A 24,948-nucleotide genomic window follows, 5' to 3' on the forward strand; every position below is an offset into this window, starting at 1 on the left:
GATGTTAGCAGGGAAGGTGTGGTTGAAACGCGCCCTAGCAAATATTTTTCAAACTTTTATTTAGTTAGTATTTATTTCTAGTGTTCCTACTACTATAACCTCTTCATTGTAAGTGTGAAGCTCCCCCAGTTACTGACTGTATTGATGATTCATGTTTTTGCGTAGCTCGTTTTTATTCAATGGGAAATATGCAACAGCGGGTTACCGTTTCGGCGTTTTCGCCATCGCTTCGCATCAGTCGCAGTTGACCATTCAGTTAGTTCGGAGCTTAAAGCGTCCGCGTAGTGTTTAGTCTCGGTCGTGAAATCCCACGCCTAGTGTTATTGTTCGAAACCACCCACCGTTCCCCGCTCCCTAGACGCTTCCAATCAAGGCCTTTTCCCTTTACTCATCAAGGGCTGAGGGCCGAACGGAGATTCGAAGAAAGGTGTGTGTGAATGATTTTTTCACTGTAAGTTGTAAGAAATGATGTCATTGTTGACTGTGAAATTGAATTTATTTGAAGAATGCAACAAATGCATGAGTGGTCCCTCTTATCACTGGAATTCTGAACAACTCATTGAGTACATGTGTTAGCTAGTTATCATAGATGAACACAAACATCGGTGTGTAGTAGATTTTAATTAACATGCTGAGTATTTTTGCAACGTTTTTTGATGTGGGCGTCTTTGGGTAAAAATGAAATTTGCGACAAAGAAAACAAAAAGTCCTCCGTCTACTAACCGTGAAGGCTGCAGTTATCGTATTCCATCGTCGCAGCCGCATAATTGTGCGAAGCTCCTTGCGGTAAATGGATGTTGCACTGTTCCGACTATCCAGTACAGCCAGCATACAACCCAGCGAGATTTTCTTGACCCAAATTAAGCGCGCGCATCGGGGGTAGCTTCAGACTCTTGAGCGTGTGGCTAGACGACGCCTGGCCAGCAGCATGTTTGTATTCAAAGAGCCAACAGGAGAACACGCCGGATGATGTCAGCGTGGTCGACGAAATGCTATTTTTAATCTTCTTAGTAATATCTCCCTTCGATGAGTGCGATTCAAACTATTGCACTCGGACGCACATCGAGTTGGAGTGTCGAAATTATACTTGGTTAGTGTATTTAAATTGGAAGAGAAGTTTGGTTGATCTCAGAGAAAGAGTATGTAAAAAAAACAAGGAATATAAATATGTTTCAATCTTTTGCTATTCAGGCCAAGGTGTTTGTTTTTACGAGTTAACATTGAGCTGTCGGAATATTAATTGTGTGCTCAGACCTGTTAGTGAAAAATTCTGTACGACAGCTCGATATTTATTGTTCTTCCTCACAATAAATGATTTGGTTCCCTTGGTTTTAATTAACAAGTTGTTATTTTCTAAATTAGTGACGCCAGAAATATTATTTCTGTTTATCGTTTGTTCCAAATCTTCAGATGTGTTGCTATTCATTCGCATAGAAGTAATAACACTAAATTGCACAGCAGGTGCAGTTTAGTAACATGTAGTTATATTGAATATTCGGGACAAGCGGTGTACCTTTTAGCTGTGGGTCACATGTATAATACAAGTTCATCGTATGCTCAATACAACTTACCAACTTAGCTCGACCATCGAGAAGAGAGGTAAACATCACCTTGACTTCGATGTCCGTAAAAGGAGTGCAGAACGCGCTTTGCTTGCGGTCATACACGCGCAAAGCCGCCATTGACTGGTTTACGTTATTGTTCTGTTACACGATACTATGGATGCAGTTTTTCCACACCATTACTCTAGATAACAATTTTCAAAATACTGTAAGTACGTAAGGGAAAAGTCATTTTAAACGTCACCTACCGCCAAGCTGCGAATGATGAGGTGTGGCGTCATCGTCACGGGTCACTTAAATGCAGTCATTGAATTGCTGCCTATCAGTGCTTTTCGATTGTTGATTAGTGTCTCGCTTGGTAGAGCATATAAGTATGTATAGGGAATGATATAGTCAGTTTGCTGATCGTCTATAGAAGACACTCAAGGGCGGCAAGCAAGTGGCCTTTTGCAGTTTCCGCACACTTCCGTCATTCACGCAGACATTCTTCGATGCGAAATATATTCGGTAGTTGATATGATAATTGTTTGCTATAGGTATATTATTCATCGTGAGTTCATTATGAAGTCATACACTATATAACTGATGACATGAAGATTTACGCTTGTTCTTCAACCCTCTAACAAGTAAGACAATGAAGCTACATGTGAAAGTTTTGTTTTGATTAAGGATATGAAAAATGAATTCAGAGCAGTTTGCTTGATCCAGGGCTTGATCCAGGGCTTGACCCAGCCACGTAGCCAGAGGGGAGGGCCAGGAGCCCTATCTTGGCTCCTAATACATTATATGCATATCTTACTACTTATAAATATAATACATTATAATACATTTAATGTATTGTAGTTCTAGACGCAAAAATATGCATATAAAACAGTTAAAATTAAAATTGGGCCCCCGGCCCCCCCCTTCTGGCTACGTGGCTGGCTTGACCTAAGAACACTCTGACCATGTGTTAACGTTCTCCCTGTGTACAAAAATACTCACGTTGTCAGTACATCTGACTGTACCATCTTACCACTTCTTACGTTAAAACTTAACGAATTTTCAAAATTTTAGATCAATAAGAAAGGTAACTTAAATGGACTAAACGATAACTTTATGAATACTGAATTGAAGGGGTGGACCATCTGTAGGCAAAGAGATGGGTCATCATAAAATAAGATCAATAAATCGGAATGATTTTATGTTTGTGGCGTTTATATGACGAAAAGCTTACCTAGGTGGTTTCGATCGTTTCTTTCTACGATCAGAAGCATGAGGTGTTCAAAAATATGTTAGTGGTAAGGGGGGTATGACCGGCACCGTAAGGGAAACGATCGTTTTGTCAGATCTCTAAGAGCAAATATTGCTAGATTTCCTTCACAGAATCAGTGTTTACTCTGAATTTCCCGTCTCTTCTGCTGAAACAGTGTATCAACGCCTTGGCTGCTCCGAGCCACCTGTTCAGTTTATCAATCAGAGTTGTCTTCCCAACAATATGGAAATCGGCTTACATGTTTCCTGTTCATAAAAAGGGGAATAGGATAAATGGGAATAACTATCGCGACATCTCTGCACTGTTCAATATCAAAACTGTTCTAGCTTGTCGTGTATGCACCTGTATTCGCGTTCGTTAAGCAATACGTCGTAGATGATCAACACGGCTTTTTGTCCAAGCGGTCTACGACAATCAATCTTATAACTCTTACGTCCGACGTGATAAAAAGTTTTAACGACCGATCGCAGATGGACGTTATTTACACGGACCTTTCCGCTGCTTTCGACAAATTGAACCAACGAATCGCCATCACCAAACTGGACAAATTCGGAATCGGAGGCTCGTTGCTACGATGGTTTAATTCATACCTCTCCGACCGCCACCTAGAAGTTAGTATCGACGATTTTACTTCCACACCTTTCACACTCTGGTATTCCACAAGGTCAACTTCCTGCTTAAATGCTCATGACTCTCTTTTGCCGACGATGTGAAGCCTTATGCTAAAGTAGATAGCCCGCCCGACGCCGCATTCCTGCAAGAGCAGCTATTGATTTTTGCAAAATGGTGCGCAGATAATCACATGCTGCTGAACTCCGACAAATGTGAAAAAATTACATTCTCCAGGAAATTAAACCCTCTCGTCTTCGACTACATGCTATCAGAAGTATCTCTACGCCGCGAAAACTGTGTCAAGGACTTGGGAATACTGCTTGACTCTAACCTTGACTTCAAACAGCATAGTGCATTTATTGTCGACAAAGCTTGCAGGAATTTGGGATTAAGAACTTTAACGACATCTATTGTCTTGTCCGGACCAATCTTGATTACTGCGCTCTAGTGTGGAGTCCTTATTACCAAAATGGAGTTGACCGAATCGAGTCTGTGCAGCGCAGATTCATACGTTTCGCTCGTCGAAGATTGCATTGGAACGACCCCTTTCAGCTGCCTTGCTATGAACAACGTTGCAGACTTATCGATCTCGAACTTTTGAACACTCGTTGCAATATGATCAGAGCGTTAACTGTTGCCAATTTGCGGACCTCGAGAGTGGATTGCCCTTGTCTACTCGCAAACCTCAACATATACGCTCAAAGTTGGTCCATTTTTACGTGTACGGCGAACCAACTACAGCTCCTTCAGCATAATCACCGGTCTGCAACGCCATTTTAATTGCTTTATACCTAGCTTCGACGTAAACGTCAGCTGCGAGGTACCGTCGATTCGGGCGAAATTGATCAGTCGGGTTAAATTGATCACCTCGAATAGTGGACACTATTTACACAGACTTGAAAGCTGCGTTCGATCGTGTCGATTATTCTATTTTAGTAGCTAAACGTGAACGTCTCGGAGCCACAACACGCTTTACTGGTGTAGGTAATATATGTTAATAAATTGGAAACGGCTTCAGCTATTCAATATTTCACTTAAGAAATAAAGTAAAAAGTATTCAATAGTAAATGAATAAGATTTGAGGTGTTCTAATAATATTGGTTTTAAAAAATTCAATAACCAAACTTTGTGATTTCGATTTAGGATGTACATGCCTAGGTTCGAGTTCAAGAAAGAGAAAGACTGTGTGTAATAAAAAAGGTGTGAGGGTAAAGAGAAGAAAAGAGAGAAAGGTATAAAATTCATAAATATGAGGGAGAAGCTTCTAGAGCTCTTGAGCTCGGATCAGATTTTAGACAGACGTGACGTGACTAAGAGCGGCCGCAGAACTGACTGAGTGAAATGGAAGGAAGAATGGAGGATTCCGACAACTGGGTGGCTGAAATCTTATCTCGTTAACCGCTCGCTCTCTGCTAAATTAGGCCACATTGAATCAGACAGACAGACAACCTCCCAGTTGGCCTCGAGGTAAGACGCTGGTCTAATAAGCCAGTCGTCGTATGTTCGAATCTCGGCTGGGAGAGGCTGTTAGAGTCAATAGGATCGTAGCACTGACCCCGCACTGTCCTGTATTCTAACAGCTGGTTGCGGAGTCTGTCGTATACAAACAGAAGGTCAAATTTCGATAACGGAATTAGTACCCAGGCTTCTTCTTCTGAATCAGACAGTTTTATTAGCCTGTCTGTTGTTCCGTAAGGGAGTAACCTGGGACCGCTACTGTTCTCTTTATTCTTTAATGGCGTGTGCATTATCCCGCCTGGTTGTAAACTCATTTACCCTGATGATCTGAAATTATTTCTTGTCGTTCGAACTATCACAGACTTCATCGAACTGCAACGATTCTTCGATTCTTTCTCTGGTCAGTGCTTGCAAAACTTATTGACTATTAGTGTGTCGAAATGTAGTGTAATTTCTTTCACACGTAAGAAAATCCCAATATTGTTTAACTATACAGTTTCTGGAGAAATGCTTGAAATAATCACAGTAATTGAGGACCTTGGTGTTACTAGACTACCAACTTTCCTTTAAACATCACTATTCTCATATCATAGCACGTGCTAATGTTACCTTGGCTTTATTATGAGGATTGCCAGACAGTTTACCGACCCGTTTTGCCTGTGGCCATTGTACTACTCACTTGTCCGCTCATTATGGAGACATCGGCAAATATGATTATACCGAAATTTGGAGCAACCGAATTAAAACTGTTCAGGCCAGATTCTTACGTTTCGCTCTTAGGTTTTTACCGTCGCAAAACCCCAACCCAAGGTTAGTCAAGAGAGGTTTTCTGATGTTCAAATTTGTTTTTCACCCCCACTGGGTTACCCTTGACGATCACCGAAATTTTCAAAGCGGAAACTGTTGAATGTATAAACAACGTCGATGGTTGCTAACCAATCGTCCCGCGCACTTCTGTTCTACAAACTGTAAAAACTAGATCACCTATTTTAACTCATGTTGCCCCAACCATTTGCCACCATATGCTGAAATAAATGGAAAAGCTATTAACTGGAGAAATATATGCTCGAAACGTACTATCCTAAATTGGAGTTGGAAATGAAATAAAATTACACGCAGAAAAAAAAATCGTAAATGCAAAAAAATTCTGCATAAATTCAACAAAAAATATTGTAGACTGAAGGCTAACTCAGATATTTTTTTGGTTCTAACTGTATGACTCGAATAATTAGAATAATTGCTAGTTTCTATCAAAGAAAAAATTGTAGAATCAAAAATAAATACTTTTGGGTTTATAAACGATCTAGTAGAAGCAAAAGGAGTACGAATTCAGTTTAAACAATATTTTTTTGATTCAAAAATATGATTCAAGTTGAACTCAACAACAGGGGATTGTTGTTTCAAACTATCATCATTTTTCTGCGTGTAGACTTGAGATTGGGCTAAAATCGAACATAAATTACAATTATGTATAGTAAAGTTGAAATTGGACTTAAAATTGGACATGAAATCGGAGTTTAAATTGAACGTGAAAATTTTCAACTTAAACTTGAAGCTTGGAACAATTCACTTTATTTTATCAGAATACAAAGGCTAGTTGTTGTACTAAAATACTCAAAACCATAAATTCGACGAAAAGTACACACAATTTGCTCCAGCATTGCACTCTAAATATAACACATAGTTATTTAGATATTAAATACTGCATGTTTTCAGTTGAATCAATATATATAGAATGCCAGTGTCGCTGCAGTGCTCGTGGTAAATATCACACATTTGAAAATTACGTATTTACACTGTATGCGCATATGTGTGAGTGATCGATTCGAAACGGGAATCTGATTGTCAAACTAAAAAGGCAGCCCAATAAAAAATCCTTCTGCTTTTCCGTAAATCACGTAGGATAAATCACCCGATTTGGTCGTTTTGGGGTATTTCGTCGGCAGGAAAATTTTCTATTGGGCAATTTGACAATGTAGTTCCCGTATCCAAGACACGAACCAGCAACATGTTTGCCACCAAAATATCCATGAAACACCAGCGACACTGACATTCTATATATATTGATTATACTATGTTTTCTCGATAGCCAAACTGTTTTGCATTATCCACAAGTTTCCTACTGAATCACCAAGATGTCGCACTCGGTCGTCATAACGCGGACCACAACCACCACCACCAGCACATCTCATGTTGTTCTCAACACTGGCTATTTGAGAACAACACCCGGTCTGCTGAAGCTTGCTCAACTGGTTTGTGTCTCAATTTCCAATTGGAAACGCGATGGTCCTTTTGAACGATGTGTCTCTTCATTGCAGATTATTGGCGCTGTCATTGTGGGTCTAGTCGCATGGCATCTGCGTCGCTACCATTCCGTCTACGCCAGCGGTAATCCGGAGCTGTTCTTCCTGCTGATGGCAGTTTCGTTCCTTATCGGCACATTTTGCTTGCTGGTATCATGTCTGGTTTCGCTCAGCACCGGAGGAATCATTTCCAAAACTATCTACGAACTGGTCTATCACACCATTGCGTTCCTACTGTATCTGATAGCATCCATCATCCTGCTGGTGGACGTCACCAATGGAAGATATTACTCGAATCTCAAGGATGCCTACATGGCAGCTTCTGTAAGTTGGCGCAAATTATAATAATCAAATTCACACATTGACTTTTCTACTCTTTCGCCTATTGTAGATAATGGGAATCATCGTGTCTGCACTCTACCTCTTTAGTGCCTTGTTGGCTCAGCGATCATACCGAGGCATCTAAGATTCGACTTAGCAAGTAATAAACTTTGGCAGTCGATACCTTAACCATCTAAATGGCGTCAAACATTACAGCTAAATATAATCTACTATCCGTCTATCGTTAAAGCATCAAGTCGAACTCTCAATAAGATACAATGATTGTGGTAAGTTACTACTGAAAACAGTCTCAGATATTTTCACATCAAACCCCGTTTCCAGTCAGCTAAAGATTGTAGCAATAAATGTTCGTCTTCTCGCAACGTATTTCGCACAGTGCGAACAGGAAATGTGTGCCTACAGAATATATTGTACAAGCCTTTTTACAAATTTTCGATTATCTTTATTCAAGCTCTATTAGAACTTTTGAGGAACTATATTGCAAACACACGCATTTTAACTGCCAGCCAGAGCCTAGGGAGATTTTGTAGTTTCTCCAGAAATACTGAAGAGTTAATTAGTTTACTAGTCGAAGCATTAACTTGTTTCAAACAAACGTTTTGAATGAGCTTTTTCTATTTAAATTTATTTGTAAACTTTTTTTTAAAGCAGTGTATCGTGAGAATAAATGTTTTATTATATACTACTTCACTTGATCGTTTAGTATTAGTTATTTAACTTGAGAAACCAACACCGAATTGTCTTAAAATTACGCTTGATTACTTCTCTGGACAAATTAAAGTCAAAACCTTATGCAACTCTATTAAATAATCGAGGAAGTCCAACGGTACCGTACTACCGCACATGCTGTGATTCGTCCGCCGGGTGGGAAATTGTAGAAATCCTTATGACTTCGGAGAGTTCTTGGTTGTACCTGCCTGTAGCCGAATAGCTTTACTGTTTTAACTGAAGAACCGCTAAGAAATTGGGATGAAATCAGAATGAGAGTTACAATACAATAAGACACAATAGGTGTCCAGTTTTTAACGTAGTTTATTCATTGTATGGAAAAACAGGTTTCATCATATCATATCCATACGTCTATTTAAAACAAATTATTATTTACATGCAAATTATTAGCTACGCATTCCTAACGCAAACTTCCTCTGAGGTTAGAAACAATCATATTGCCGGAGAAATGCCATCATATAACAGTAAAGGTTTCGGCGAGCGATTTGTGACAAAGGTCTCGAGGGTATCATGAACCTTGATATGTTAAGCAGCTACGCCATTAATCTAGCGGTTCTCATGAACTTTAACTTAATCAGCTCCAGGCCGTGGTTTCCTCTGCTGTACGAAGAAGTCGTCTCCATTCTACTCGGTCCATGGCCGCAATTCGCCAGCCACGTAGTCTACGTAGGGTCCGCAGGTCGCCTTCCACTTGATCGATCCATCTTGCTCGCTGCGCGCCCCGCCGTTTCGTTCCAGTAGAATCGTTATTGAGAATTTTTTTTACCGGGCAGTCGTCCGACATCGTCACGACATACCCAGCCTATCGCAGGCGACCGACTTTTGCGGTGTGAGCGACAGGTGGTTCCCTAAGCAGCTGATGCAATTCATGGTTCATTCGCCTCCTCCACGTTCCGTCTTCCATCTGCACTCCGCCGTAGATGGTGCGCAACACCTTCCGTTCGAAAACACTAAGGGCGGGTTGGTCCTCCACGAGCATAGTCCATGTCTCATCCGTAAAGGACTTCTGGTCTAATCAGCGTCTTGTAGATTGTTAACTTCGTGCGGTGGTGAATTTAGTTCGATCGCAGCGTCCTACGGAGTCCAAAGTAGGCACGATTTCCTGCCATAATGCGTCTTTGTATTTCTCTGCTGGTGTCGTTGTCTGCGGTAACCAGTGAGCCCAGATACACGAACTCTTCTACCACCTCGATTTCATCACCGTCTAAATGAATCCGGGGAGGGAGGTCAGCATTCACTTCTTTAGAATCTCTTCCTTTCATATATTTTGCTTTCGATACATTAATGACAAGTCCTATCCGTTTGGCTTCAGCTTTCAGTCCGATGTACGTTTCCGCCATCTTCTCAAAGGAACGTGTAATGATGTCAATGTCGTCAGCGAAACCAAGAAGCTGAACGGACTTCGTGAAAATCGTGCCACTCGCCACGTGGCCATGAAAGCCCATCACCTTGCCGTAACCCTCTTCGAGATCCAAAGGGACTCGAGACTGCCCCTGATACTCGAACAACACACAATACTCGATCCATCGTCGCCTTGACCAATCCCGTTAGTTTATCCGGAAATCCGTAGTAGTGCATAATCTGCCATAGCTGATCTCGATCGATCGTGTCGTACGCCGATTTGAAGTCGATGAATAAATGATGCGTGGGCACGTTGTATTCGCGACATTTCTGCAACGCTTGCCGGAGCGCGAAAATCTGGTCCGTGGTGGCACGGGCACTCATGAAACCCGCTTGATATTGCCCCACGAACTCCTTTGCAAATGGTGATAGTCGACGACATAAAAGTTGGGAGAGTACTTTGTAGGCGGCGTTCAACAGTGTAATTGCGCGGTAATTGCAACAATCCAACTTGTCGCCCTTTTTGTTGATCGGACACACGATGCCTTCCGTCCACTCCTCCGGTAGTAGCTCATCCTCCCAAATCTTGACAATGACCCAGTGCAGCGCTCTAGCCAGTGCGTCACCACCGTATTTCAGCAGCTCGCCGGGTAGCTGATCAGCCACAGCCGCTTTATTGTTCTTCAGCCGACCGATCTCTTCTGCTACCTCCTGGAGGTCAGGGGCTGGTATTCTGTCGTCTTCTGCTCGTGCTCCAAGATCTATTGCCATATCGTCACCTCCATGTTTAGCTACATCGCTGTTAAGGTGCTCGTCATAATACTGCTTCCACCTCTCGATCACCTCACGTTCGTTCGTGAGAAGATTACCGTCTGAGTCTCGACACATATCGACCTGCGGCACATAGCCTTTGCGCGAACGGTTTAACTTCTCGTAGAACCTCCGTTTATCGTTAGCACGGTACAGTTCTTCCATCGCCTCGCGATCCCGATCTTCCTGTTGGCGCTTTTTCCTCCGGAAGACCGAGTTTTGCTTGTTTATATCGATCCACATTCGCCCTCGTACGGTGTTGCAGCATCCTCGCACGTACTGCATTCTTCTCCTGCACTAATTGCTCGCATTCGCCGTCGAACCAATCGTTTCTTCGGTTCGTATTCATTGTACCTAGTGCCGCTAGAGCAGTGCTACCGATGGCGGTTCTCATGAAGCAAAACGTTTTATTTGGCATGTTTGTGATGCATACGATATTCATATATTCAACGATGCTACTAAGCGTAAATGTAATTTTAATATTAATGAAATATCGCTTGCCGAAGCTTGGTCCTTGGTGTATATATTCAATTAGCAAATTTTGCAATCTCTTTTCGTCGATCGGTGCAGGAATGTAGGCGATGAGAATCTTATCGGTATCTATTGAATTTACGGACTTGTCTGTCACAAAACGCAGGAAGCAGTCGCAGACTTTGATCGGAAGTGCAAACATGATGTTCTCCGAAGAAGCACAAAACTGTAGGGCGGGAACATTTGCTCGGGGGAAACCAACGTGTTGAGTTTGGATGAGAATTGTGATGATTGTGTAGAGAAAGGCCCTCGCCGGCCAAAACCAGATGATAATACAAAGGAAATAAGATATCGAAGATGTAGAACAGGCAGGGAATCAAACATTACGAACGCACAAGAGACAAAGATATTGTCCCTACTTCAAAATGTTGCGACAATGTATGATGAAAGTTTGTCACTAATGCATGGAAGTTAGGACAATAACAAGTTATCATAGCGGTTTATCGTGAATACAGATGTTTCATGACAACCGTGTTGTTGCCTGCGAAAAAGACACACTGCTGAATGCAATACGCATTGTACGCAACAAAAGCAATCCTAAACATGTCACACTGTGTTGGCAGCGGCAGTGTTTGGTAGTTGCCAAGGTAACATTGTATGCCATACTTTGGATCAAAGCAAGTTAGTCATTTTCTTAAGGGTTTTGCTGCTTGTCCCTTTTGTACAAATTGCTGGTAAAGCCTTGTCTTTATCCAGCTGACTTGAGACAAACACATATTTTATTGTATATCTGCATCACCAACAACAACCGCTTGTGAGAGCAAGTGTGTATCAAAATATATTCTCACCGAAAGTTGTCCTGTTTACTGGTGTGAGACAATATGTGTTTGTCCTGTTATTTTGTTTTCGTGATACATTCTGGTTGCTACGTATGTTTGTTTTACAGGCAGAGAATGCAGAGATCTCTGCAGATCTGCAGATCACTGCTCTCCTAGTCTCCTCAAGGAACACATACATTAAACAAAAATCAACATACGTTAAAATTAATCAGCTAGAACCCCGAAAGTTTGGCATCGTGGCACTGCAGGAGATCTGTCGCAAAGGCGAGTAGGTGTGGAGGATCCGTGGCGGCAAAGCCCAATTTTTCCAGAGTGGCGGAGCGACCAACGAGCTGAGAACGGGCTTCGTAGTCTTGGGAAAAATGCAGGATTGCGTAATGGACTGGAAAGCGATCAATGAAAGAATGTGCGTGTTGAGGATAAAAGGCCGTTTCTTCAACTATACCCTCATAAACGTGCGTTGCCCACACGAAGGTAGACCCGACGACGAGAAGGAAGCGTTTTATGCGCAGCTGGAGGCAACGTACGACAGCTGCTCACGACGGGACATCAAGATCGTCATCGGGGATATGAACACCCAGGTCGGGCGGGAAGCAATGTATAGACCGGTGAACGGGCGCCATAGCCTACACACCGACACGAACGATAACGGCCAGCGATGCATCAACTTTGCGACTTCCGGAGGCTTAGTGATCAAAAGCACCTTCTTTCCCCACAAAGATATCCACAAGGCCACCTGGAGATCACCTGACCAACGAACCTCGAACCAAATCGACCATATTCTCATCGAGGGCCGGTTTTTCTCGAACATCACCAACGTACGCTCCCTACGGAGTGCTGATATTGACTCGGACCACTACCTAGTAGCAGTGCATGTGCGCTCAAAACTATCGACGGTTTATACCTCACGACAAAGTCGCCCTCCTCGGCTAAACATTCGGCAACTAGACAACCCGCGAACTGCCGAAAACTACGCGCGCGTACTGGATGAATCTCTGCGTTCCTCTGTGAAGCTAGATGCTTCGAACCTCGAAAACGGATGGAGTAGGATACGCTCGGCCGTCAACGAGGCCGCAACCGCGGTGCTAGATGTGGAAACCTCGAGTGCACGAAATGATTGGTTTGACGGGAAATGCTAAGAAGCGATAGAGAGGAAAAAAAGAGCTTGGGAAAACTATCTGAGCATATCCACGAGAGAGAATTTGGCCAAGTATCGACAAGCGAGGAATGAGTTAACCACGATGCTGAGAAGGAAAAAGCGCCAGAAGGAGGACAGAGATCGTGAGGAGCTTGAACAACTATTCCGGGCTAATGATACCCGCAAGTTTTACGAGAAGGTGAACCAAACTCGCAAGGCCTACACACCAAATCCTGACATGTGTAGGGACGAGGGAGGGGATCTTATCACAAACGAACGCGAGGTGGTCGACAGGTGGAAGCAGTTCTTCGATGAACACCTCAACGGCGATATAGCAGCAGGAGACGCAATGGCAGTTAACCTCGGAATACCTACAAACGATAACAGTGTACCGGCTCCCGATCTCGAAGAGATCCGACGAGAAATCGATCTGCTGAAAAATAATAGAGCCGCCGGGAAGGACCGACTCCCGGCTGAACTCTTCAAAAATGGCCAAGAAACGCTAGTAACGGTACTTCACTGGCTGATTTCAAGGATTTGGGAAGAAGAGAAACTACCGGAGGAGTGGATGGAAGGCGTAGTCTGTCCCATCTACAAAAAGGGCGATCGGCTAGACTGCTGTAACTACCGCGGCATTACGCTGGTCAACGCCGCCTACATGGTGCTCTCCCAGATTCTGTTGCGTCGTCTATCCCCAATAGCAAGAGATCTCGTAGGGCAGTATCAGGCGGGCTTTGTGGAGGCCCGTGCTACTACGGATCAAATTTTTACTCTCCGACAAATCCTTCAGAAATGTCGAGAGTACAACGTGCCCACGCATCATATTTTCGTGGATTTCAGAGCAGCATACGATACCGTTGAACGCGAACAGCCATGGCAGATAATGCACGAGTACGGTTTTCCGGACAAACTGACGCGGCTGATCAAAGCTACTCTGGAACGAGTGATGTGCTACGTGCGCGTTTCGGGGACACTCTCAAGCCCTTTTGAATCGCGCTGAGGGTTACGGCAAGGGGATGTACTGTCCTGTATGTTGTTCAATATCCCTATTGAAGGTGTGATCCGGCGAGCGGGCATTGAAACGAGGGGAACGATCTTCAGTAAGAGTAGCCAACTCGTAGCCTTTGCAGACGACCTCGACATCATTACTAGAAACCGTGGGACGGCGGAGGTAATCTACGCCAGACTAAAAACGGAGGCTAGGAGGAGAGGGTTACAAATTAATGCGTTGAAAACCAAATATATGGTAGGAAGAGGCTCTCGAGATAGTAACGTTTGCCTCCCACGGACAGTGACTATTGACGGCGATGAGCTGGAAGTGGTTGATGAGTTCGTATATTTGGGATCTCTGGTCACCGCCGACAATAATACGAGTAAGGAGATCCAACGACGCATTCAAGCTGGAAATCGAGCCTACTTTTCCCTTCGCAAGACGTTTCGATCAAGAAGCATACGCCGCCGCACAAAGCTATCGATGTACAAAACGCTAATCAGACCGGTAGTCCTCTACGGACTTGAGACAGTAACTTTACTTACGGAAGACATACGTGCACTTGCCGTTTTTGAATGAAAGGTGTTGCGGACTATTTTTGGCGGAGTGCAAACGGAAAGCGGAGAGTGGCGGAGCCAGGTTGAAGCCGACTTGCGTGTGTCGAGACGCGCGACGAATTGGCGACGAGTAGCCCAGGACCGAGTACAATGGAGAGGAATTCTTGATACGGCAAGAGCCACCCCGGCTCTCGGCTGAATAAGTGTAAGTGAAATTAACAAATGTTTGATTAGTCCGAGTGGGGAAGGAATGTAGGATTGAGTTAATATAAAGGTTAGTGAATACTACCCTGCTTGTCGGCCGTACTTGTGTTAGTGAACATATGAAGCTAAAGCGATGCGCGCTCACATAAGCTTGGGGGATTCGTGAATGAACCGTCGACGTGAGCGGCAGCCAATTGGCTAGGGAGCATTGGGTGATACTGCGAGAAGTATCAATATTCGAATATCGATAAAAAAATTTTTAAAGTATCGGTCTGACTGAAATATCGGACGGCAAGTATCGATACACTGACAGGGTGCACGCAACCACAACGGAATCCATACTTTTGTTTATTATTTAGCTTAATTTTTAGAAAATTATATGCGTGTGCTGTTGATTTTCTTTCCTACTCATACGAAATCTCGTTAGGAACGAAAAAATAGCTGATGTCGGACTGGTCAGGCCTGTTTTAAACTCTTTTGACCGGAAACTGCAACGAATCGCTCGGAATTGCTAATAAATTTATTAGAAAATCTAGCGGAATGATGGAAATAAAACATAAATTTTAAAAATCGGACAAAAAGTACAAATCCCTTTTCTTAATTCGGTAAACCGACTTTTTGCCAGATTGACCGGTCACCGCCTTTGCAAGTGAAAAACTGGCCGGGCCGGCCAGAAATCGACCACTCAGCAACCTTACAGACAAAAATGCTAGAAATGGAACTTATGAATATTAAGCGAGGTGACCATATCGGTAGAACTAAAAAATCAGAACATTTTCTGCCCAAACACGCGGATGACGATTTACATTCGACTTTGAAACGGCGTTGAAAATACAAATTCATTTTATGCTGAATTTCGCTCCGTTTTTTTCTGATAGAACGGTAATTGTTAGGTTTATTTACTTTGCTCGATTGGTTCCAATAATGAAACAGCGATGATGACACAATTTGACATTTTATCTGTCAAAAGCTAAAAACGACCCTTTTTACGACCGTTCAGAAACACGACTGTTTCAACCGTCGTGTCCAGTAAGGGAATGCGCGCACAATAAGACTGGAACTATAGGAATGCATCTAGGTATTTTTGCAGAGTTAGTTTATTTAGAAATTAGAAGCCGTACTTTTAATTAGGTACACTTCTTATTTTAATTTCTACGAGTTCGAGGTGGTGAACGAGTTTGTATACTTCGGGTCGTTGATGACGTCGGATAACAACTGCAGCAGAGAAGTAAACCTCACCATTCTTGCCGGAAGTCGTGCTTACTACGGATTCTACAAGACCCTAAAATCTGGCAAGCTTCATCCCTGTACCAAATGTACCATGTACAAAGCACAGATAAGACCGATAGTTTAAGAACGAAACGTGGATAATCCTCGACGGAGACTTGAAAGCGCTGCAGCGGCTATGGCCACTTTTGGACGTTGTGTGTTTAGGATCATCTTTGGTGGTGTATGTGAGTACGGTGTATGGAGGAAAAACATGAACCACAAGCTGGCGCAGCTTTTCGACGAACCCAGTATTCAGAAAGTTGCTGGGGCTGGAAGGATACAATGGCCGGGACATGTTGTGAGTATGCCGGAAAACAATCCCGTAAAAATGATGTTTGCCTCGAATTCGGTTGGTACCAGTCGCAGAGGTACGCAGCGTGCTCGACGGTTAGACCAAATGGACTCCATTTAATGGAGCAAGTCCTGGAAAGTGTAGGACATTCGAGAAATTGGAGGCGGACAGCCATGGACCGAGTTTGTTGGCGGAACATTGTTATGCAGGTGAAATCCTAATGGACATCGTATTAGGATAAGTAAGTGTTGCGGCAGAAAGCCGCATTGTAATATTCCCTCGCAGTCAGCTTCTATTGTCCAACCGAATCTAGTCACAAAAGGCTATTGTTCGTTCAACCGACCGTGATACACAAAGGCTATTGTGTATAAACGTGGAATAAATCTATTTACCGAAAGTGTGTGAAAGGCGACTAATAAATAGCAATCAGTATTCAGTGCAATAGCAGCCACCGCCGTTGGCGGATGGTTGCTGTAAGACAATCCTGTGTTTCATTATTGCCAGTGAAGATCACAGTCCCGTTAGTAACCCTACCCAAAAGTCGATCGCGAACAGTAAGGTTATTAATTAGGATAAGTATTTTAGTTTCTCTAGCTTTTACTATAAAGGTATCGATACAAATATCGGCGTTTTAGCATCGATACTGGCCGGTACCGGGACGCTCAGTATCGATCCAAAGTATTGATGTATCGGCCTAAAAGTATTGATTTTTTCGATACAGATACAGTATCGCCCAATGCCACTAGGGGTATTCGGTCTACCTTTACGAACGGAAAGAACTGAGGGCACGACTCTACAACTAGTTCTACAAATTTCCCATATATAACTTGGTCCAATTTTGCTTGGCTGAGACGGTACTGTCAAATGAATCAAAATTGAGTCAAAGTGATCGAACTATGCCCAGTTCCTTCTATGATCGTATATTGCAATAAGGCAATGATCGCACAATTTATTAATTTTTTTTCGTACTATTGAATTGTGAATTGTTAACTAATTAAAAGTTATTACGTTGAGTGTCTTAGCAAAATCACGAATACGACTCAAGTTAGGAAGGTTTTCCGTTTTATTCTACTAAAAATTATACTACACAATGTTCACCTTAAGGATAATTACAAATTTTCACTATACTATAATTGCACTATAACTATAACATAGCCCAACTAACCATACACTCACGTAAACAATCCGCAGATACGTATTTCGACTGTTACATCTTCTCCTCTGTTGGGTACTCTTACCACTGCGTCCATTATTTTGAACTATTGTGGTATGCCCCGTTTTATTGTTTTACTATACGCTTCAAGCTTTCCTATCAATTATTGAGGAAGCGACAGGCTGGTAGGTGGAGCGAGACATGTGCCAATCAGGGATGACTAGGTTTATGCACTTAGTACCCTGATCGGCGACGCCAACCAGATCTCCCCTTTTTGAGATACTGCAGTCTGCGTACTATTTGTGCTCCACGATTGCAGAGCAAGGGTTCCGAGGTTAAATATCATCTTGTACGAAACTGAGATTCCGAAGATGATATTTCCTCAGACAATATCCTACCGCAAGACCGGTAAGCTTGCTGAGATCTCTCTTATTGAGACTCAGCTAGGATTGGGCGATACCATATCGATACCCGCGATATCGATACTCGAAGGCCTATATTTCGATATATTTCATCGATACTTACGACGTCGATATTATGCTTAATCGATAATTTCATCCCGATACTGTTTTGATAAAGCGGGATATGCAGCTGAAAAAATCTAGGAAAAAATATAGGCTAAAACTAGGCCAGGAAATGCTCAAGAAAACAATATTTTAAGGATTTTTTGAACAGTAAGTGCATACGTTATGCGATTTTCAGCAATTCAAAACTGACCAGAGAGCAGAGAGAGTAGTATTGGGAGTTGACGGCATTAACAAAGACTTTTCAGCTTTTTAACGCGCCATAATAGCGGTGGAAGTGGCAGAGATGGGACAGAGATCGAGCAGAGATAGAGCCGGAAAGGAGCAATTCCTAGCGGAACTCTGCAGGAATGGCCAAGAACCGCCAGCAACGACACATCACTGGATGGTTTCAGGGGTTTGGGAGAGGGCTGCCGGACGAGTGGATTGAGGGTGTGGTTTGCCCCATCTACAGAAAGGGCGATCGGATAGATTGCTGTAATAACCGCAGCATAACGATGGTCAAAGCCACCAACAGATTTTGCTGCGTCGTCTATCACCGGTGGCAGGAGAGTTCGTAGGGTAATACCAGGTGGGATTTATGGAGGCCCGTGCCACTACAGACCAAATTTTTAATCTTCGGCATGTCATCCAGATGTGTCGGGAGTACAACCCATGATATTTTTGTGGATTCTGGGGCAGCATACGATTCAGTCGGGCGCGAACAGCTGTGGTAGGTGGTGCGGTTTTCCGTACAAAGCGACGTGTCCCAAATAGAGCTGCACTGCACTGGAGCGAGTGATGCGTTGCGTGCGTGTTTTGGAGGCACTCTCTTTTATCAACATGATTTTTATTGATTAATTTTTATGAATCCCTATTTTGTGTAGCATTTCCTAATCCCAGAATGCCGCCTTAAATAGTATCGATAAATCTAATATCGATGCTTCACGAACGATATATCGACAGTATCGTTAAAGCGGCGGATTTGTTATTTGTTATTTGTTATTTATTTATTAAATTCATCCGACTGGAGTGTCTTAATGAATATGGCTGGGAAAAGCCACCTTGAAAATCATGGATGACAATTTTCAAGCCGGCACAAAAACCCAGCATCTTTTTGACATAAATAATACATATATATAACTTATGCACTACAAACAATTCACATTACAGGCAACAGATAACGAAAAATCAAAAATTGAAGTTGTGTGCAGCACTGTTGTATGATGAAGCAAGGCGACGGATAGGTTCCTGTTGGCCATAGTTTGTGCGATGAGTATTTAACCATAGCAAACGTTGATGGCGTTGTGGGCGCAGAGGGCAGTGTAGTTGTAGCATTGAGAGGATGTTTGGACAGTCATAGCTACCAGTTAAAATTTTGTGAGCCGTTTGAGCCATTATTTCCTTTCGTCGTTGTTCAAGTGTAGTAATACCAAGCAGGAGGCAGAGATTAACGTATGGTGGCATATTGTCAGGATCTTTCCATGGCAGTGTACGGCATATCTACGAACAAACTGTTTTTGCACGCGCTCGATGCGTTTTACCCAGTTGTCGTAATACGGGTCCCACACAGCGCAAGCTGTCTCCAGAATTGAACGCACCAAAGAGCAGCCAAGGATTTGATATTGATATTCAATTAACGATACTTTCGGGAATTTTGCTCACTCAGCAACTTTTGAGCAACCTAGCGGTTACTTCGCCGTTGATCGGCTCTCCAGTGGTTTTGTAGCTCGAGTACAATTTGGGTAGCAGCCGCATTGACCGCTCCCCAGACGTCCGAGCTGGAACACATCCTTTGGACTAAGTTATCCGGGGTAGTGTCCTGTCCGCTCACTGCCATCATGTTGCTTCTCGCGCCCGCGAAACGAGGGCATATGAAGAAAGCATGTTCTGCCGTTTCCTCAACATCCACGCATTCGGGACACGCGGGGGACTCCGCATGCCCAAACTTGTGCAGATACTGTCTGAAGCAACCATGCCCTGACAGAATCTGTGTCAGGTGGAAGTTGACTTCGCCGTGGCGCCTGTTGACCCACCCGTATAGTTCCGGGATAATTCGATGTGTCCACCGACCTTTTGTGGAATCAGACCATGCCCGCTGCCATGTGGTCATCGAGGCCGATTTCGTGGTACTCCGTATGCCTCTAGTTCCACGTTGGTTGAAGCACTCTACGTCTTCGCTGATGATAATGCCAATAGGCATCATACCTGCTAAGACGCAGATTGCGTCATGTGAAACTGTGCGATACGCACTCGCCACTCTCAAGCACATGAGACGATAGGTGCTTTCCAACTTCGCTAGATAGCTTTTGGTACCTAACGCCGATGACCACACCGGTCCGCCATACCTAAGTATAGACTGGACCACGTTGGCTAATAGCCTTCGCTTGCTGCCATATACCGCAGAGCTATTAGACATCATACGAGACAATGCCGAAATAGCTCTGGAAGCCTTCTTGCAGGCATAGTCGACGTGGCTCCCGAACTTGAGTTTGTCGTCGACCATGACTCCCACAAGTTTTAAGGACCGCGTTGACGAAATAGTTCAGTCCCCGATGCTGATATTTGCTTGCTGTACCGACTTGCGATTGTTCACCACGATAACCTCCGTTTTATGATGCGCTAGCTCCAGTTTCCTGGATCGCATCCAATCTTCAACAATGCTTATAGAGTGGGCAGCCGTCAACTCAACCTCTCTGATAGATTCACCATAGACTTCCAAGGTGACATCGTCCGCAAAGCCAACTATCACCACCCCTACCGGGAACTTTAGCTTCAACACCTCGTGATACACGACGTTCCACAACACCGGGCCCAGTATGGAACCTTGCGGGAGCCCTGCGGTGATTGGAATGCACTTCTGACCCTCCTTCGTGTTGTAGCATAGCACACGATTCTGGAAATAATTTTCCAGAATCCTGTACAGCGACACCGGCACTTGGACTTTCCGAAGCGAGTTGGCTATGGAGTCCCAGCTAGCGCTATTAAACGCATTTCTCACGTCAAGCGTGACAACTGCGCAATAGCGGATACCTGTCCTCTTGCGCTGGATTGCAACCTCGGCTGTCTTAGTGACAGACAAGATTGCATCCACCGTAGATTTGCCTTTTCGGAAGCCGAATTGATTCCTTGACAGACCGTTTGTACCCTCCGTGTACTGTACGAGTCTGTTAAGGATAACCTTCTCCAGCACCTTACCGGCAGTATCGAGCAGACAGATCGGCCTATATGACGAGGGAACACCCGGAGGTTTTCCCGGCTGCGGCAACAGCACGAGGTTCTGTCGCTTCCATCTGTCCGGGAAGTGGCCAGCTTCCAGGCATCTCCTCATTACTGCCCCGAATAACTCGGGAGCCTCTAACATAGCCGCTTTAATGGCCATATTCGGGATTCCGTCTGGCCCCGGTGCCTTGCTCACCTTTAGGGATTTAGCGATCTTGGTCTTTGCCATTACGACCCTGTAGGCATCACCCCACGGGTTCGCATTGGCACTAGCACATAACCTTTCAAAGCAGGCTCGTTTACGTTTACTTACTTTTATCCCACTCTTAAGCGCTGCGCGTGCAGCAGCAAGTGCTACTCGACATTCAGCCCTGCCTTTGTCCGAACGAGCTCTTTGCATAATTCTCCTCGCACGAAAGCACGCTCCGCGGAGTTCCGCAATTTCATCTACCCACCAGTAAGCCGGTGACCTGCCATACCTATGTCGACCTTTCCTAGGCATGGTAGCGTCACATTCTCGCGACAGTACCTCAACCAAATGATCAGCGTTCGGATCGGGCATACCACGATCACCGCACTCTCTATGGATTGCTTCCACAAATACTTCGGGATCGAAGTATGATGTGTTCCATCCACGGGTGGTTGGAGTGTCGGCACTACTCGCCGCCTGCCGCCTCGTTATCTGACCGACACCATAGCGGACCGCCTGATGGTCACTGTGAGTGTAGCCATTGTCTACCCTTCAGTCTCCTATCAGACCAGGACTGCCGAATGTCACGTCGATGATAGACTCCGCACCGTTCCCACTGAAGGTACTTGTGGTGCCGACGTTGACCAGATCTACGTTGAGCTTTGCCAGAGCTTCAAGCAGAATCCGGCCCCTATGGTTCGTGCGACGACTTCCCCACTCTACCACCCAAGCGTTAAAGTCGCCCGCCACAACCAACCTTAGACCAGTCAGTACAACTAATACTCGGTCTACCATCCGCGTAAACTGCTCGATAGACCAACTCGGCGGAGCATAACAGCTGCAGTAGAACACTCCACCCACTTTGGCAACCACGAATCCCTCGTCTGCAGTTGACACAACATCTTGAACCGGGAACCTGCTTGTCGTCCATATAGCCGCCGTCCCGGACCTATCCGACACCCAGTTACCGTTTCCGGCAGGGATGCGGTATGGGTCCGATAATATATGGGTGTGGTATAGTTTAAATGCGTAAAGCACTCGAGTACTAATCGAGAAATTCTGGGTTGGAGTCCCAGTGCCACGCTAAGCCCAATATTTTTAGCCGCAGATCGAAACTTGCCCAGTATTCAGTCTAACATTTTTCGCACCAAACGCTCCTCTGCTTTAATCAAAAAAGAGTTTACGTTTGACCAGTCAGTACCAGTAAAAAACCAAAAAAAAATCCATTCAGGAACAAATTTTTCGGGAATTCTTGGATAAAATTTCAAATTAAAATCAGCTAATATCTAGCGTCACCACCACTGTAGTTTCCCAACTAAGTGATTCTTTTGATTTGCACACTGACAACCTTTGGCTTCTCTGGCGCTAGTATATATGGACAATAGGCGTTATGATAGTGCCAGAAGCTAGCTGTTGTGAGTTTAGTGTAGAATTTTATGCGCCTTCAGCGACATCATCACTATAGTTTCCCAACCAATTTGACATAAGTTTGATCCAAGTAGGGACCTTTCGCTTGGATGTCTGTTCTCTGTGGTGGAACCTCACTGTTACATAAAGCCTTCTTCAGAGCTTTGCTTTGTTTTGAGTCGTGAATCGGTACGACTGTTTTTAAACAATACCGCATAAATTGATTAAAATACTAGCGTAAATTTCAATCCAGTTACATATGATGCTAGCCAGGGTTGATATGTTTTTTTCACATCTTTTTTGCTCTTTTGATTACAGCATCTCAGCCAAACAGAATTCGAAAAAGTGATTTATAGGACAAGTGTAGAGTTACTTATTATCTACAATATTATTGAAGAAAGTATAGCTTAATCTTTTGTATTTATACCGTTACAGAGCTGCAATGCCATTGGTAGCAAAAAGAGTGCTCTTTTGACTACCAGCGGGGTATCAGCCCCATAAATATAAAAGAAAAAACTATACTTTCTTCAACAATATTGTAGATAATAATCAACTCTGTGATTAGCCTATGCATCACTGTTTCTAATTTTGTTTGACTGGGACGCTATAGTAAAAAGGGCAAATCAAGCCTGATGCTAGCAATATGATTGGAATATTATCATAAGACGTCATCGACCTAAAGCAAATACAAGTTGTTGACCCCCTTGAAACTCGTCGAAATCTATAAATACCATCACCTTAAATGTACCAATTCTAGCACTTTTTATCTTCTTCAGTCAACCCTCCCGCAAACAACCGACCGACATACCTACCGAGAGGTGTCATGCAACGACGCACAACGACGGAAGAAGGCACGACGCTAGGAAGGAAACATTTATCGTCTACTAGGCTAGAGATATGCAAGCGCATAGTTCATTGATGCGTCGTCGTCGTCGTCGTCGTGCAAGAGCGTCGTGCAGCGATTTTCCTTGCAGAGAAAACCGTCTTGCAAACACATGTGCGAAGGCAGCCAGCACGCCGGCCGCACAGATAGTAGGCGGGATGCACATCATGCCAAAACGAAAGTGATGATGAAATTGTTTCTATGTCTAGACTCGGCACGGCCGTTTTTCCTTTCAAGTAATTAAAAATTGTAGAAAAGTTTAATATCAATAAAATAAAAAAAAAAGAAAAGTTATCAATTGAATAACATCGGAACATAAGTTGTAAGAAACGGTTTATCCATTCATACATATGTTTTTTTTACACAGAAAAAGCGATCGGTCCGTACAATTTTGATCGGTGCTGTGGATTTGGAAGTATGTAATCTACAGCTGGTCTACGAATGTTGTTAACTAGTCTATGTTGCTATAGATTGGACACAGATAACCGGGGAAATCTCTACGCTGCTTTGGAGGTCACGGGCACGCTTTTCTGTGTTTTGTTTTGGTTTAGTTTTTCCCTTCTGTCGGTGTGGTACATCCATTCATTTCCGTCTAGCGGTGGAGGAAAGTAATAAAATGCATCAAGACGTCTGCTTTGTTTATGTACATCTGTTGACCCCCCCTCGGTGCATGCTGTTTTTAGAATAACTTTGTAAATAAAAATCGTCATTACTATACAAACTTTACATCGATTACGGTAGTGTGACTGAAATGTAACACACCAGGTCTGTACATTGCAGTCCAAATAAACTACAATGCGACAAAGTGTAACGAAAATTAGAAGATTGTTCGTCCAGCTAGCCTAACTATTTTTAATCTGAAGTAGAATGAAGAAATATCAAGTTTACTGGAGAGTAGAGAGTAGAGTATGTTGCTGCTTCGTCGTAATTGCCTATTCCTGTCCTATCCAACACAAATTATTAAAAATATCAGTATTGTTATGCCACACAATGCAAAACTAGTTATTCCCTAATATTTTAGTTTGTTGCCTCTCATACGCGATCAATCAAAGTGAGATCTATTTAAATGCTTTTTATCATTAAAGAAGTCCTACCAGCGAAATTTCCTACGTTTTTTCGTGCGACGAAGAAGAAAATGTCGACTAATCGTTTTAATTTTCGTCATTCATAAATGAAAATAACTCATGCAAGGCATTGTCGTTATTCTACTGCCAGGAAAACTTGCCTGACCTGCAGAAATTATGCAGAATAACATTTGTCATGCCGTCCCACACAAATACATACGCGTTAGCTTCGTAAACATTGTTGTGATTTTTAGTTCGGACGACGAAAATTTTTAATGGGCGGATTTTAAAACGGTACGACGAATTTAAGAAATAAAGTCAGTTGCGTAATTTCAATAAAATATGCTTTAATA

General features: G+C 43.5%; 1 protein-coding gene across 4 annotated transcripts; it reads left to right on the forward strand.

Annotated features, from left to right (window-relative positions):
* The first annotated feature begins 254 nt into the window (after positions 1-254).
* LOC128744049 (uncharacterized) lies at positions 255-8,212 on the forward strand. 4 transcript variants are annotated; one of them, XR_008412352.1, is made up of 5 exons: positions 255-427; positions 6,977-7,139; positions 7,206-7,514; positions 7,582-7,798; positions 7,854-8,212. XR_008412352.1 is itself a non-coding variant. In XM_053840814.1 (4 exons), exons 2-4 carry the CDS (start codon positions 7,023-7,025, stop codon positions 7,654-7,656), a joined length of 501 nt encoding a protein of 166 aa, XP_053696789.1. In that variant the 5' UTR covers positions 255-451; positions 6,977-7,022; the 3' UTR covers positions 7,657-8,212. The 4 variants fall into 4 exon arrangements, 3 of the variants coding, with proteins under 3 accessions (XP_053696789.1, XP_053696780.1, XP_053696800.1); XM_053840814.1 differs by having other exon boundaries at positions 255-451; positions 7,582-8,212; XM_053840805.1 differs by having other exon boundaries at positions 7,582-8,212.
* Positions 8,213-24,948: the final 16,736 nt, after the last annotated feature.

Source organism: Sabethes cyaneus, chromosome 1 (assembly GCF_943734655.1).
Source record: "Sabethes cyaneus chromosome 1, idSabCyanKW18_F2, whole genome shotgun sequence".
NCBI classification, from domain to species: domain Eukaryota; kingdom Metazoa; phylum Arthropoda; class Insecta; order Diptera; family Culicidae; genus Sabethes; species Sabethes cyaneus.

Bases quoted from the DNA above. Each gene is read 5' to 3' on its own strand.
- LOC128744049 (XM_053840814.1), top strand. From the start codon at position 7,023: ATGTCGCACTCGGTCGTCATAACGCGGACCACAACCACCACCACCAGC. The intron at 7,140-7,205 runs GTTTGTGTCTCA...TCTTCATTGCAG, and splicing joins TGCTGAAGCTTGCTCAACTG to ATTATTGGCGCTGTCATTGT. The intron at 7,515-7,581 runs GTAAGTTGGCGC...CGCCTATTGTAG, and splicing joins ATGCCTACATGGCAGCTTCT to ATAATGGGAATCATCGTGTC.